The sequence below is a fragment of the Neopsephotus bourkii genome, unplaced genomic scaffold, assembly GCF_033783945.1.
Source record: "Neopsephotus bourkii isolate Nb327-2 ecotype Australia unplaced genomic scaffold, CSIRO-AGI_Nbou_v1 NB_962, whole genome shotgun sequence".
Classification (NCBI taxonomy): domain Eukaryota; kingdom Metazoa; phylum Chordata; class Aves; order Psittaciformes; family Psittacidae; genus Neopsephotus; species Neopsephotus bourkii.
In genome coordinates this window covers 5,572,884-5,585,360 of record NW_026901456.1, presented here as the reverse complement: position 1 = coordinate 5,585,360, position 12,477 = coordinate 5,572,884, and the positions used below count along the sequence as shown (strand labels likewise).

Sequence of the window (12,477 nt, the reverse complement as noted above, 5' to 3'; positions counted from 1 at the left end):
ATGTTTAAGTACTTGTCTAGTTTCAAGCAACCAAGTGAAAGTTGACTGTATTTTAAAGAATTTGCATTTTAAAGATCTGTAAAGATTTGTATTGTAAAGAATTTGTACTTTGGTTCTTAACTATTAAAAGATTCTTATCCTCACACATACGCTCAATTTCTACTACACTGTTACTGCAACAACTGAGTTAGAATGCACATATGCAAAAATACGGGAATAGAAGCCACTTCTATTCCCACATACGGGAATAGAAGTCAAATACAGCAGCCTGGAGCTTTTTGTAGTTTCAGAAGTTCTACTGCCAGTGCTAGTATCTCAGGGTAACTTCAGTGAGCTACATAAGCTTATTTTTTAAATAAGACTAACCTATTAATTAGTATTTTGACAAAAACCTCTGCCAAACATTTAACAGAAAGACCCAAATAGTATTTCAGGCAACTTTCAAGTTAAAACAATACAGGGCACACGTACATGGCATAAGCGACACCAGTGTGCAAAAATGTTCTGTTCAGAAAGGACACGCTCACTGTAAATATGACCCACATATAGAAATTCAAGGAAGAATTGACAAAAAACAAGGAAAAAAACCCCACACCACCACTATTTTCCCTGTCACTTTTTGAGTCGCTCCCAGAGTAATGAAATACATGCAAACATTCGCTATTTCGTAAGTACAACACAAGTGACTTTCCATACCACTGTTTCCCCAAAAGTGTTAATACTTACAATGACCAAAGAAAACTTCAAGGCACATTGAACCAAAATCACCGAGTTTCTCTAGCCTCTGCAGAATACTGAGATCACCTGTGTATCTGACCCAATCAAGTCCATGCCCAAAATCAAAGACACCCTATTTCAGAAGAAAAAGGAAAATAAAGAAAAAAAAATAATTCTATACAAAGCAAAGTCTTAAAACAAAAACACCACCACGCAAAACAGCAGCTCACTGACAATATAGTGGAAGCATTCCATGTAAAAACAACAAACAATACTATTGTAACACTTACACTATGCACTTGTTAATGATTTGTTAGCCTTTGAAACAGACAACAGTTTGTAAATACAAATATCTAGATAACACAAGCATAGCATAATAGAGCATATTCACAAAATGAAAACAGTCATTCCTTCAACAGGAGACAGGGGAGCCACTCAATTTACAGAATTTGATTTAGAAACTTCTTTTCAGTGACTGCACACAGAATTGCTTCAGTGTGAAGTGACAAGCCTGATCAAAAAAAGGAACATTCTCCAGGCTGTTAGACACACAGGCAGGGCTAAGACCCTATTCTGCAAATCATTACTTCCTTTCTACTAAAACTGTATTTAATTGTTCGAGCTACAGAGCTTTAACTGAAGGAGAGTGATTGCGTGAAGAATGTCCATTGCCTGGGATATTCCCACATTACCTGAGCCAACAGATTTTGAAAAATAATGTAAAAACCCACATGACTAAGACAAACTATCATTAAACATATAGGAACTGGGTGATCCAGCAGTAACATACAGTTGTACCTATTCTCCCATTGCAATTATCAGCTATGATACTGCCTTCTAATTTCAACGTCTTTAATTTAGCTTTTGCAGTTAACCTACAGCAGACAGCAGAAACTAGACAGTGGGAAGAAAACGACAAACACAGGGAAACTAAGAACATTCACTGTCCAAAGTTTACAAGATGAAAAATGTAACGAGTAAAGGTCTACTATACACCAAATTCGGCAATGGCGATGGATTAATAGGTTTTCAAATCACACTCTTGCTCTTGACATTCACAGTCCTTTAGACTGAATTGGTATCACTATTTGATAATCTCATAAAAGATTTCCAACCCATCTCCAAAGAAGAGAACTTCTGCATCATTTCAGTAGTCCCCCACTTGTAGCGCTGTAGCCCCATCATACAGCACTGTCATTGCTTTATGCAGAGTTTGCAAGGCCACAGGGCTGTGACTTGTCACGTTTATCCCGAGCTTGTTCTGACATGCTTAGATCTCTGTTTTAACTTGGCTTTAAGTGTAACAGAAATTTTCCTTCTGATCAAGCGGTTATGACTAATCTGGTTTTAAAATGAACCCAAGGAGACCCTAGGATGAGGAAGAAGGAAATGTCAACAGCAGTCCTGGCATCGGAGAACTCCAGCTAGCAATGGCTATACCCACCACTCCACACAAGAAAACACAGAAGCATTCACTTCAGGATCCCAAGAAACAGTGCAAGGGTAAGCATAACACTGGGAAAAGAGTCAGATACTAGGAAGTGTGTGTATTATAATTTTAATTGTACTATTATTATCATTAGAGAGTTTTTCTGTTTAGTAGTATTTATTTCTTCATTTTCTTTCTTCTTCTTCTGCATTAGTTCATTCTGGAAGACATCTACTATATAGCAACAACTTCTTGCTTTTGCACATAAGGTGTATTTATTTGCCTTTTGCGCACACCTAGCCATTCAGCATTACACACCAATACCAGCACAGAAACAGAGGACACTCCTTTTGGTCTCCTTAAGATACTTCTTTTGCAATTCCTGTCACACACAGATTTTGGTTTGTGACTCAGAGCTGCAACAGCTGGCAACTCCAGTCCTGTATCTATATACTTCAAAAACTTCAGACTCAGTTTATTTATGCAAGCATTTTCAAGTTCAGGATATTTGTATAAATATTTTGGTTTTATTCACACATAAAGAAGCATTCCTATTAAAAACAATTTGAGAAACTTACACGTTCTACTCTGCTGCCAATACTCAGTACACCATGAATAAAAGTTGGAATGTTCTGGAAGAGAGATAGAAAACAAATAAAAATCAAGTTATTTAGATCTGATAACTTTAGTTTCTATCTGCTGAGGCTCAATAACATTTTCTGGTCTGGCTCAATACAGTACCATCTGGACAGTTTGCTGTGGTCCATCTCAAAGTTTCAAGAAATATTTTTGTATTTGGTAGCAAATCCCCTACCATTTTTGTTGAAAAATAAATAAATGTTGACATGGAAATAGGAATGCATGGATGTTGTTACATCTGGTTAGGAAAGTCAGCCACTTTAACCACCTCTGCAGTTATCTACATACCAAAGAACCAGCTGATACATCCAATGAAAACCACCCAAAACAACAGTACTTCCTCCTCTGAGACCTTATGCTCCTCCAAATAAAATTTACTATCTTTTTACACAGAGGAGATACAGCCTGAGGTAGTTAGAAGAGGGAAACAGAAGTAAACAGGGAGAGAGGAATATGCACAGACTCTCACACATAAAGATTGAATGAGAGACTACCAGAGAAGGAAACAGCACAAAGAACTCATCACATGAGATAAAATGGAAAAAGTGTAGGGACACCCTGAAGTACAAGAAGGTGAAAACAGAGCACTCAGATAGCCTAAAGGAGGAAGCAGCAAAACCAGCATAATGATGTATGAATCCACAAGGTAACACAGTACATGAATATCGCATCAAAGAAAGTTGCTTGGGGTTGAGCACAGAATTTTGATAATTCTTTTTTTAAACTTATCATACCTAAATTAAAAATAAAAGTTAAAAAAAATCTCTTCCCTTCAGCTGGTGAGAACATTTGTTATATCATTCTCTCCTCTGCACTGTTCTAAGTCAACAACAATATCAAATTTTAAGTATCATTTGTTGAATGAGGGAAAAAATAGTATTTAACTTGCACATCCAGGAATGGTGCCATTTTCATCACAGTTTTGACCCTTAGGAATTTACAAGGGCCCCAGTCAACTATATTCTCAACTCTGCAAATACTTAGTAAGTTACCCAAACTGTAATAGAGCCTGTGACACTCTTTCTAGAAAGCTGCAGTTCAACTATCAGACAAGTTATTCACTCCAGCAAAAGGAAATGTCTAATTTAACATCCCAAGATGCATAAGGTACAGATCTAATTAACCTATTATACTTGAAAACTTACATAAAGTTAAAATATAGTACTTACAATAACTTTTTTCATGAAATCGAAAAGGTCTTCCAAAACCTCCAAATCACAGAGTCTCTTCCAATTCCAGTCTAAAACCTGTGAGCTGCTCAAAAAACAGAACAAGTTTCTATTTCGGAAAATAGCACTGTATTATATGGTCATCATTACTACTATTTACGGTAATTAGATCTAAGCAGGACCATGGTTACAAACTCAATAGTTACACATGTTATCCAGGAAGCCAACATCAGCTGCTCTGGATAGAGGCAGAGAGCTGACATCATCTACTTGGGACTTGTGCAAAGCATTCAACACTGTCCTGAATAACAACCTTGTTTCTAAACTGGAAAGACATGGATTTGATGGATGGACCACCCAGTGGATAAAAAACTGTCTGGATAGCTGCACACAGTTGTGGTCAATGGCTCAATATCCAGCTGGTGATCAGAAACAAGTGGTGTCCCTCAGGGGTCGGTGATGAGACCAATCCTGTTCAACATCTTTGTCGGTGACATGGACAGCAGAATTGAGCACACCCTCAGCAAGTCTGCCAACAACACTAAGTTATGTGTTGCAGCTGATACACTGGAGGGAAGAGATGTCATCCAGAGGGACCTTGACATGCATGAGAGGTGGCCAATGCCAACCTCATGAAGTTTAACCATGACAAGTGCACGGTCCTACACCTGAGTTGGGGCAATACCAGGCACAGCTACAGGTTGGGCAGAGTAGTACATAGCAGCCCTGCAAAGAAAGGCTTGGGGATTTTGGTTGATTAGAAACTGAACGCGAGCCAGCTTCAGTGTGCGCTTGCAGCCCAGAAAGCCAACCATATCCTGGGCTGCATCAAAAGTAGCAAGACCAGCAGGTCAAAGGAGGTGATCCTGCCCCTCTACTCTGCTCTCATGAGACCTCACTTGGGAGTATTGTATACAGTTCTGGTGTCCTCAACATAAGGAGGACATCAAGCTGTTGGAGCAAGTCAAAAGAAAGGACACGAGGATGATAAAGGGGCTGGAGTACCTTCCATACAAAGACAGGCTGAGACATTTGGGGCTGTTCAGCCTGGAAAAGGAAAACCCTTTCTAACCATAACTAACTTAGGCCACTGGTAAAAACATTCCTGTAGGCAGTTTAACCACTACTGAAAGTATACAACTAACTTTCACTGACAACCCCAAACAGAAAAAAAAACCAATCCAAAACAAAGGTTGATTAAATCACTTTGAGAATATGATCACTTACTTCAAATCTGCTGCCAAAGAATTGCTTTCACTTTTGAAGAGAAGAGGCCAAAAGATGAGTATTTTAATAACGTTGCAGCATTCTATTAATACGTCAACTGGCTGACTGCACCACACTTCACAGGGATCAACATCTTCAAGAAAACAGTTAGGAATCAGACTACCCAATTCAGACGTTACAAGTAACCGAAGTCAAAATAAACATTCAAACCATAAGTTATTTCCATGCTGTATAACAACATAACCAAAACAAGAAAATTTGAACATTCTAAATACATCTGGCAGCTTCAAGTGTTTTATAAACTGAAGAAGGAGAGAGAATTTATATGGAGGTATAGAAGCAGTATGTATGGGATCATACAGGTCTGCTGGAAGGCTTTACATTCCTTGCTCAAGGAATTGCCTGTGTTATGAACTGCACTGATATGTTATCTATTTGGTACTGAAGGAGCTGGTGAATGAAGTTCCTAAGCCAATGTCCATCATATTTGAAAAGTCATAGCAGTCAGGTGAAGTTCCTGATGACTGGAAAAGAGGAAATATAACCCTCATTTTCAAGAAGGGGAAAATGGATGAGTCAGGTCTCACCTCTGTGCCTGGCAAAATCTTGGAGCAGATTCTCCTGGAAGGCATGCTAAGGCACATGAAAAACAACAAGGTGCTCGATGACAGCCAGCATGGCTTCACTACGGGGAAATCCTGCCTGACCAAATTGGTGGCCTTCTATGATGGAGCTACAGAACTGATGGACAGGGGCAGAGCAGTTGATGTCATCTACCTGGACTTGTGCAAAGCATTCAACACTGTCCCACATGGCATCCTTGTCTCTAAATTGGAGAGACAACAATTTGATAGGTGGACCACTCGGTGGATAAAGAACTGGCCAGACAGCTGCACACAGATTTGTGGTCAGTGGCTCAATGTCTGGCTGGAGACCAGTAACAAGTGGTGTCCCTCAGGGATCAGTGTTGCGACTGGTTTGTTCAACATCTTAGTCGGTGACATGGACAGTGGGATTGAGTGTGCCCTCAGCAAGTTTGCTGATCACACCAAGCTGTGTGGTTTGGTTGATACGCTGGAGGGAAGGAATGACATCCAGAGGGACCCTGACATGCTTGAGAGGTGGGCTGATGCCAACCTCATGAAGTTTAACCATGACAAGTGCAAGGTCCTAAACCTGAGTTGGGGCAATCACAGGCACAGCTACAGGTTGGGCAGAGAAGCGATTCAGAGCAGCCCTGCAGAGAAGGACCTGGGGGTGTTGGTCAATGAGAAACTGAACATGAGCCGGCCTCAGTGTGCGCTTGCAGCTCAGAAAGCCAACCGTACCCTGGCCTGCATCAAAAGAAGCGTGACCAGCAGTTCGAAGGAGGTGATCCTGACCCTCTACTCTGCTCTTGTGAGACCTCACTTGGAGTATTGTGTGCAGTTCTGGTGTCCTCAACAGAAAAAGGACATGGAACTGTTGGAACAAGTCCAGAGGAGGGCCATGAGGATGATCAGGGGACTGGAGCACCTCCCATATCAAGGCAGGCTCAGAAAGTTGTGTCTGTTCAGCCTGGAGAAGAGAAGGCTGCGTGGAGACCTCATAGCAGCCTTCCAGTATCTGTAGGAGACCTGTAAAGATGCAGTGGAGCGACTCTTCATTACGGACTGTAGTGATAGGACAAGGGGTAATGGGTTAAAACTTAAAAAGGGGAAGTTTAGGTCAGATATAAGGAAGAAATTCTTTCCTGTTAGGGTGGTGAGGCACTGGAATGGGTTGCCCAAGGAAGCTGTGAATGCTCCACCCCTGGTGGTGTTCAAGACCACCCTGGACAGAGCCTTGGGTGAAATGGTATATTGTGAGGTGTCCCTGGCCATGGCAGGGGGGTTGGAACTAGATGATCTTAAGGTCTAATCAATAAACACAGTGTCTTCTAAATGAGGAGCCTAACGCGGGCTGTGAGCTGTTTAATGGCTGTTAATGTTCAAGGTAAAACATGAGCCTCTTCTAACTGTACCCCTTCAATTATTTTCTGCAATAAGTCCAGAGTAGTGTGGCTCATAGCAACATGGTACAATAAAATCAGTAATATTATTCCATTTTTTTCGCCAGAGGCCATTACATGCATGATACATGGCTCTTTCAAAAATATAATCCATTTCCCTTAGAGATTGTCTTTAAAAGGTAAAGATCCTTTTTACACTATTGAGATGGCATCAACCATTCTAAGCGCAGAAGCAGTATTATCTGAGATCCTGAATATATGCAAAAATCCATTCTACATAGTTGGCTGTGCTCATGAGTGTCCAACATGTTACAGTTTTGAAGAACTTGACATACTCTTGAGCCGCTTGACTTTCTGCAACTAAAAATTATTTTTAAATATTGCAACTTCAGAATTTTACCTACAAAGATCAACTTGAATGTATCTTTAGATCCATACAGCTACGATATAGCTACAATTAACACACAGGTAACGAACGCAAGCCTAAGTCACCATCCTGGAACATTTACTGTCTGCATATATGCACGTATTACTAAGGATTTACCTGTTCTCACAAATGTACAGCAGTCTTTTGCACATTATGTGAAGAAAAAAATGAGAATTCTTCCAGTGTAAAAGAACATACTAATGCTTCTGCTCAGAAACAATAATTTTCTACTTATTCAGACAAAATAAGGAAAAAAAGTGAAATAGCAATCAAAAGATCTAAACACAGCATAAAAAGTGTATTAGAAAGTATGTAATATTGTTTTAGTTTATATACCTGTTTTAGGCTTCTTTGGTGATCGCTGTACAAACACTGCATGACCCTAAAGATAAACATATTTTTTTAACATTGTTCATCTCACAAATGTGTTACAGTAGCTATTATTGCTGAACTGGTTTTAAATACTAAACCAACACAAACTGTTTACATTAGGGGAAGGGAGGGATAAGAGCAATTTTTACATTCTGTCACTGACTTTATTTCTCAAGAAAAGGTAATTATTGAACATACTTAGACCAGTATAAAAGATGCGCTTTGGCAGATCTTTATTCTTTCAGTGGCAGACTTTCTGGAAATACTAGCATGCTATGTGCAAAGTTGACTTACTATGTGCAAAGATGATTTACTAACTTGACCTAAGGTGATGACAAGCAATCATGTGATTTCACCCAAAGCAGTATTTCTGAACTACCAGAGTGTTACATGCAAATCAAAGCTTACTCTCAGAAATAAGCTGCTATAACATTGACATACTTAACAGACCATGACAACCAATGACAAAGAGGAAAAAAAGTATTATTTCAAAATCAGTTAATCTTGAAAGATGACTGAACATCTCATTCACTCCACAGAGCAGATTTTACTACAGTATTTAAAACCAAAACAAACCACACACACACACCCCCAACACACACCCTCTGTACGTCAAGCTCAAGGTGGTATTCCCACCAAAGCAAAGTTGAAAACCAAGATTTAGCACCTGCACAGAACCAAGGGCTTTCTTTCCATAGCACAGCACACACATCACCTTAACAGATAAAATGTCTAGTATCTTATGCTAACACAGCTGTTAAAGTACTTCATTTTGTCCACAGAACACACAGGGGAAAAAAATAAAATCTTTATTGATCTAACCAATTTCTAATGAGACCCAGTACTGGATTGGTAAATTCAATTTACCTCTACTTTTAATTTCTGCTTTGGAAGAATAACACTAGGCCAGCTAGCCTGCATTTTGCAGCAGCAACACTTGGATAAACAACTCATAACTGAATTCTCCAAGGAGCAGGAAGTTTAACTACTACAGTGTTTTCTAAGGCTCCTGAAGCATAGCAAGCCAGGGAAAAGAGCAGTAAAGGAAAGCAATCTTGCAAGTACTAAAACAGAAGAGTGCTACAGTTTATTCAATGAAAGAAACAACTAAAATAAGTAGAAGCTTTATTGGGCACAAAGGGCTAGAAAAAAATTGTAAGAGATGACAAGAACACAGAATGGGTGAACACTGTTGTTAATTTGCAGACTTGAACTTACATGAACTAAGCTTTGACTGCTCTGCAGTTACAGGAAGTGAATCTATCACTTGGAGATATAGCATCCCAAATATGGACTAGATACACAGCCAAACAGTTGGTCAAGTTCTCCTAATAGGACCTATACATCACCATCTCATTTCACATAGCTGTATATGCACTAAGTAAAACTTACTCGATAGCAGGATACAGTCTCTATGCTATACACCACTTTAGTACTTTTGAAAGTGAATAACAGTGGTATAACGTACTTTTGCATCAGTTTGAATTAACCAACAGTAGCAATTACTCTGCAGATCAGATATAGGTATAAACTCCACTGGAACATCTTGCCAGTTTTTCATCTAGTTCCAACCCTACTTACCAATTCACAGCAAGATTTACGATCAGCATAAAAAGCCAGGCCTGCAGACTCAGACTTGAGTACAGGTTCACCCATGGTACATGATCCTGAGAGAAAAGGATAATGAGAAAGGCATGAAGGGAAGAAGCAACTAACATGCTTTGCAAGACTTGAAATGATCACAGTATTAAATTACATTTTGCAAGAGTTTCACGAAAGATGTGTTCTTATTTTCAGACAGCATAGGTTAATGCGCTAAAGAGTATCTTAAAGCATCGGTCAAAAGCTAGTTAAATCGACTGCCATTCTCCCAAGTCCCCGATGCCTGACAAGACTCCAGTGCGCTCCCTCACACCAGACTGGCAGCAGAGGGACGGGCAGTTCCTACCAGCCGGACAGAGGGCAGCATCCCAGAACTATTGCCACGTCCCAGGTGAGCGGAGTCAAAGCCCCGGGCAGCCCCGCCTGATAGACCCAGCGCGGCAGCCCTGGCCCACGCCGCGCATCCCTCTGCTGCTCGGCGGCTCGCCCGGCAGCGCCCGTCCCTTCCACAGTCCCGCTAAAGGCGAGACTAGAGCCGGCTGGGCTTCCCGCCGCCGTTACACCCCGGAAACCCCGAGGCTCGCCACTGACGTGTCGCAGCCCAGCGCTTCCTGCCGGGACAGCCCTGCCCGTGCTCGGTCCTCCCAGCAATAAAGAGCTTCAACGACCCAGAGGAGCTCCCCCGCGGCTCAGCGCCGGCAGCACCAGTGTCCGCCTCAGGCTGACCGAACTGGGCCCGGCGTCACTCCGCCGGCAGCTCCGGAGACACGGGCATCACCCTCGCGGATCCAGCCCCACATGGACGAAGGGGGCTCAGGAGCCCGGCGAGACACGGGGAGGTGGGAAGCACCCGCCGCCGCCGCCCCACTCACCAGCCGCCGCCACAGTCGCTACCCCTCGGCTCCGCAGGCCCTCAGCAGCTCCCACCCGCACCCAGCCGGGCTCTGGTGACTGGCTGACTGCCGCCTGACGTAAAGGGAACTCACAAGCTCCGCGCCTGCTGCCGCGAGAGGGCCCAAAACCGGCGGGGCTGTGGGTGCGCATGTGCGGGATGAGGCCTGGCGGGAGGCTGGGGCACACCTTCTTCCTGCTCTTCCCTCCCTGCCCAGGCCGTGACCCTGAAAGGGAGGAGACAGAGGGACGGGAGGGGGGTGCGGGCAGGTGTAGGGGGAGGTTGTAGGTCGGTAACACCGCAGTTCCTGTGTGTGGAGCGAGCGAAACCGCGGAGGCGTGCGGGGCTGAGAAGAAGGGGGTCGTGCACCCACGACCGGTAACCTGTGACAGCGTCTGACCGTGTCCTCTGTGTGCCGGCCTCCCCTCTCCGCACTCTCCATTGCCGCCCCTCTTCCCCCCCGTAGTTAGAGGGGAAGAGACGGACATGGTTGAAAACTCTCCAGCCCCACTGCCGGAAAGGGCAATATATGGATTTGCTCTTTTTTTAGGATCGTGGTTTGGCTTCAGTAAGTATACCGTGTGCTGAGTACTTCACCAGAAAGTGTTGCTTTGATTACGAGGCAAATGTAGTTCCCGGTAAGACCGCCTGGGAAGGATCAAACTTGTATGACACCGTCTGTTCCAAGGATGTGTGGTGAAAAGATGAGCAAACCTGTCTGCTGTTACAAAGATGTGTCATTGCCTTTTGTAATTTCCTCGTGTTTTGTCTGTTTTGAACCTTATTATGGGACCTTTAGTAATATTACAGAATCAGATTATTTACAAAATTCTCTTCATTCTTTTGTTAGCTTATTTTACTTGAATTGCAGACATGGTTGGTATTCAGTAACCACTGTTGATGCGCGTGGTGTAACCTTCCCCACCCAAATATGGAAATTAAAAAAATAAGGCATTGTGGCCAACAGCAATGGAGAATGATTAGGGTTACACCAGTATTTGTTGGTGTGACAGATGCTTTGGCATATCACACAATACCATGTTGGAAGACCTCAAGAATCATCTGTTCCAACCTTTCATGGCAAAGCATGACCTAGACTAGACCTCCCAGCACCCTGTCCAGCTGGACCTTAAAAGCGTTCAGTGTTGGAGAACCCACAACTTCCCTGGGGAGATTCTTGCAGTGGCTGGTTCTTACTGTGAAAAATTTTCCTGTGTCCAATTGGAATCTTCCCAGGACTAATGTGTGCCCATTACCCCTCATCTTTTCCATGTGACTCCCTGTAAAAAGGAAGTCTCCATCCTCTTTGTAGCCATCCTTTAAATACTGGGGCAAATACCCTGCATGCCTCCACAGGACCAAGGCTTGAGAGAGTGAGGGCACTTTTTCAACACAAGAAAAGTTGCTGCAACTATACTGTACTCAAACAATAAACCAGGATCCTACAGTAAGTCTCACCCTTAGAAAGTAAGAAGAAATGAAAGTATTTAATTTCTGTTACTGTTACAGGAAGCCACTGCAGTTCTGCAGCTTGTGTCACTGTTCAGGTACTAATCTGTTCCCCTCAAGTTTTGTTAAACTTTTGTCTGGATTTGTTGTTAGGAAACAAAATTTCTTGGTATTGTTTTTGTTAACATGAAAATGATTATCTTGCCAACAGTCAGTATTTCAAGTAACAGCATCTGACCAGTTCTATCCAAGTACTGTAATTCTACCAACTTTTCTCAACACATGATTCACCATGTGATTATTTTCTACTGTGTTTTCCACATCCAGAGTTGTTTGACATCCTTTTACTAAGGCCTTTCTTTGTTTTGCCATTCAACTTGCAAGAAATTCTTGTCTGTCTGTATGGGAAATCAGAAAGTAAATGTTAAAGCAAATATAAAAATGATACCGTATAACCACCTACAAAACATTGTCCCTGTGTTGGGCAGGTTTTGTGCCTGAGACGTATATTCTACAATGTTTTGGTTGAGCTACTTTGGTTTAAATAGTGTAAACGCAAAATAT

The 12,477-nt window shown here is 42.1% G+C and overlaps 2 protein-coding genes across 3 annotated transcripts in view; one reads left to right on the top strand and one right to left on the bottom strand.

Annotated features, from left to right (window-relative positions):
- Positions 1-9,637, bottom strand: part of TTC3 (tetratricopeptide repeat domain 3) — a 69,251-nt gene extending 59,614 nt beyond the window's left edge. Inside the window, exons 1-6 of the mRNA XM_061359159.1 lie at positions 9,552-9,637; positions 7,935-7,980; positions 5,182-5,314; positions 3,955-4,039; positions 2,725-2,778; positions 727-850 (exon numbers count right to left, since the gene is read on the bottom strand). Of these exons, the coding sequence (XP_061215143.1) occupies positions 727-850; positions 2,725-2,778; positions 3,955-4,039; positions 5,182-5,314; positions 7,935-7,980; positions 9,552-9,626 (517 nt within the window). The 5' untranslated portion in view covers positions 9,627-9,637. The remainder of the gene's footprint in view (positions 1-726; positions 851-2,724; positions 2,779-3,954; positions 4,040-5,181; positions 5,315-7,934; positions 7,981-9,551) is intronic.
- A 1,212-nt stretch (positions 9,638-10,849) lies between these two features.
- PIGP (phosphatidylinositol glycan anchor biosynthesis class P) overlaps positions 10,850-12,477 on the top strand; it is a 152,431-nt gene continuing 150,803 nt past the window's right edge. For both annotated transcript variants that reach the window (XR_009726350.1, XM_061359148.1), the window contains exon 1: positions 10,850-11,032. Coding sequence is in view for 1 of the 2 variants with exons in the window: in XM_061359148.1 (XP_061215132.1) it covers positions 10,951-11,032 (82 nt within the window). In the remaining variant the exon portion in view is untranslated. The remainder of the gene's footprint in view (positions 11,033-12,477) is intronic.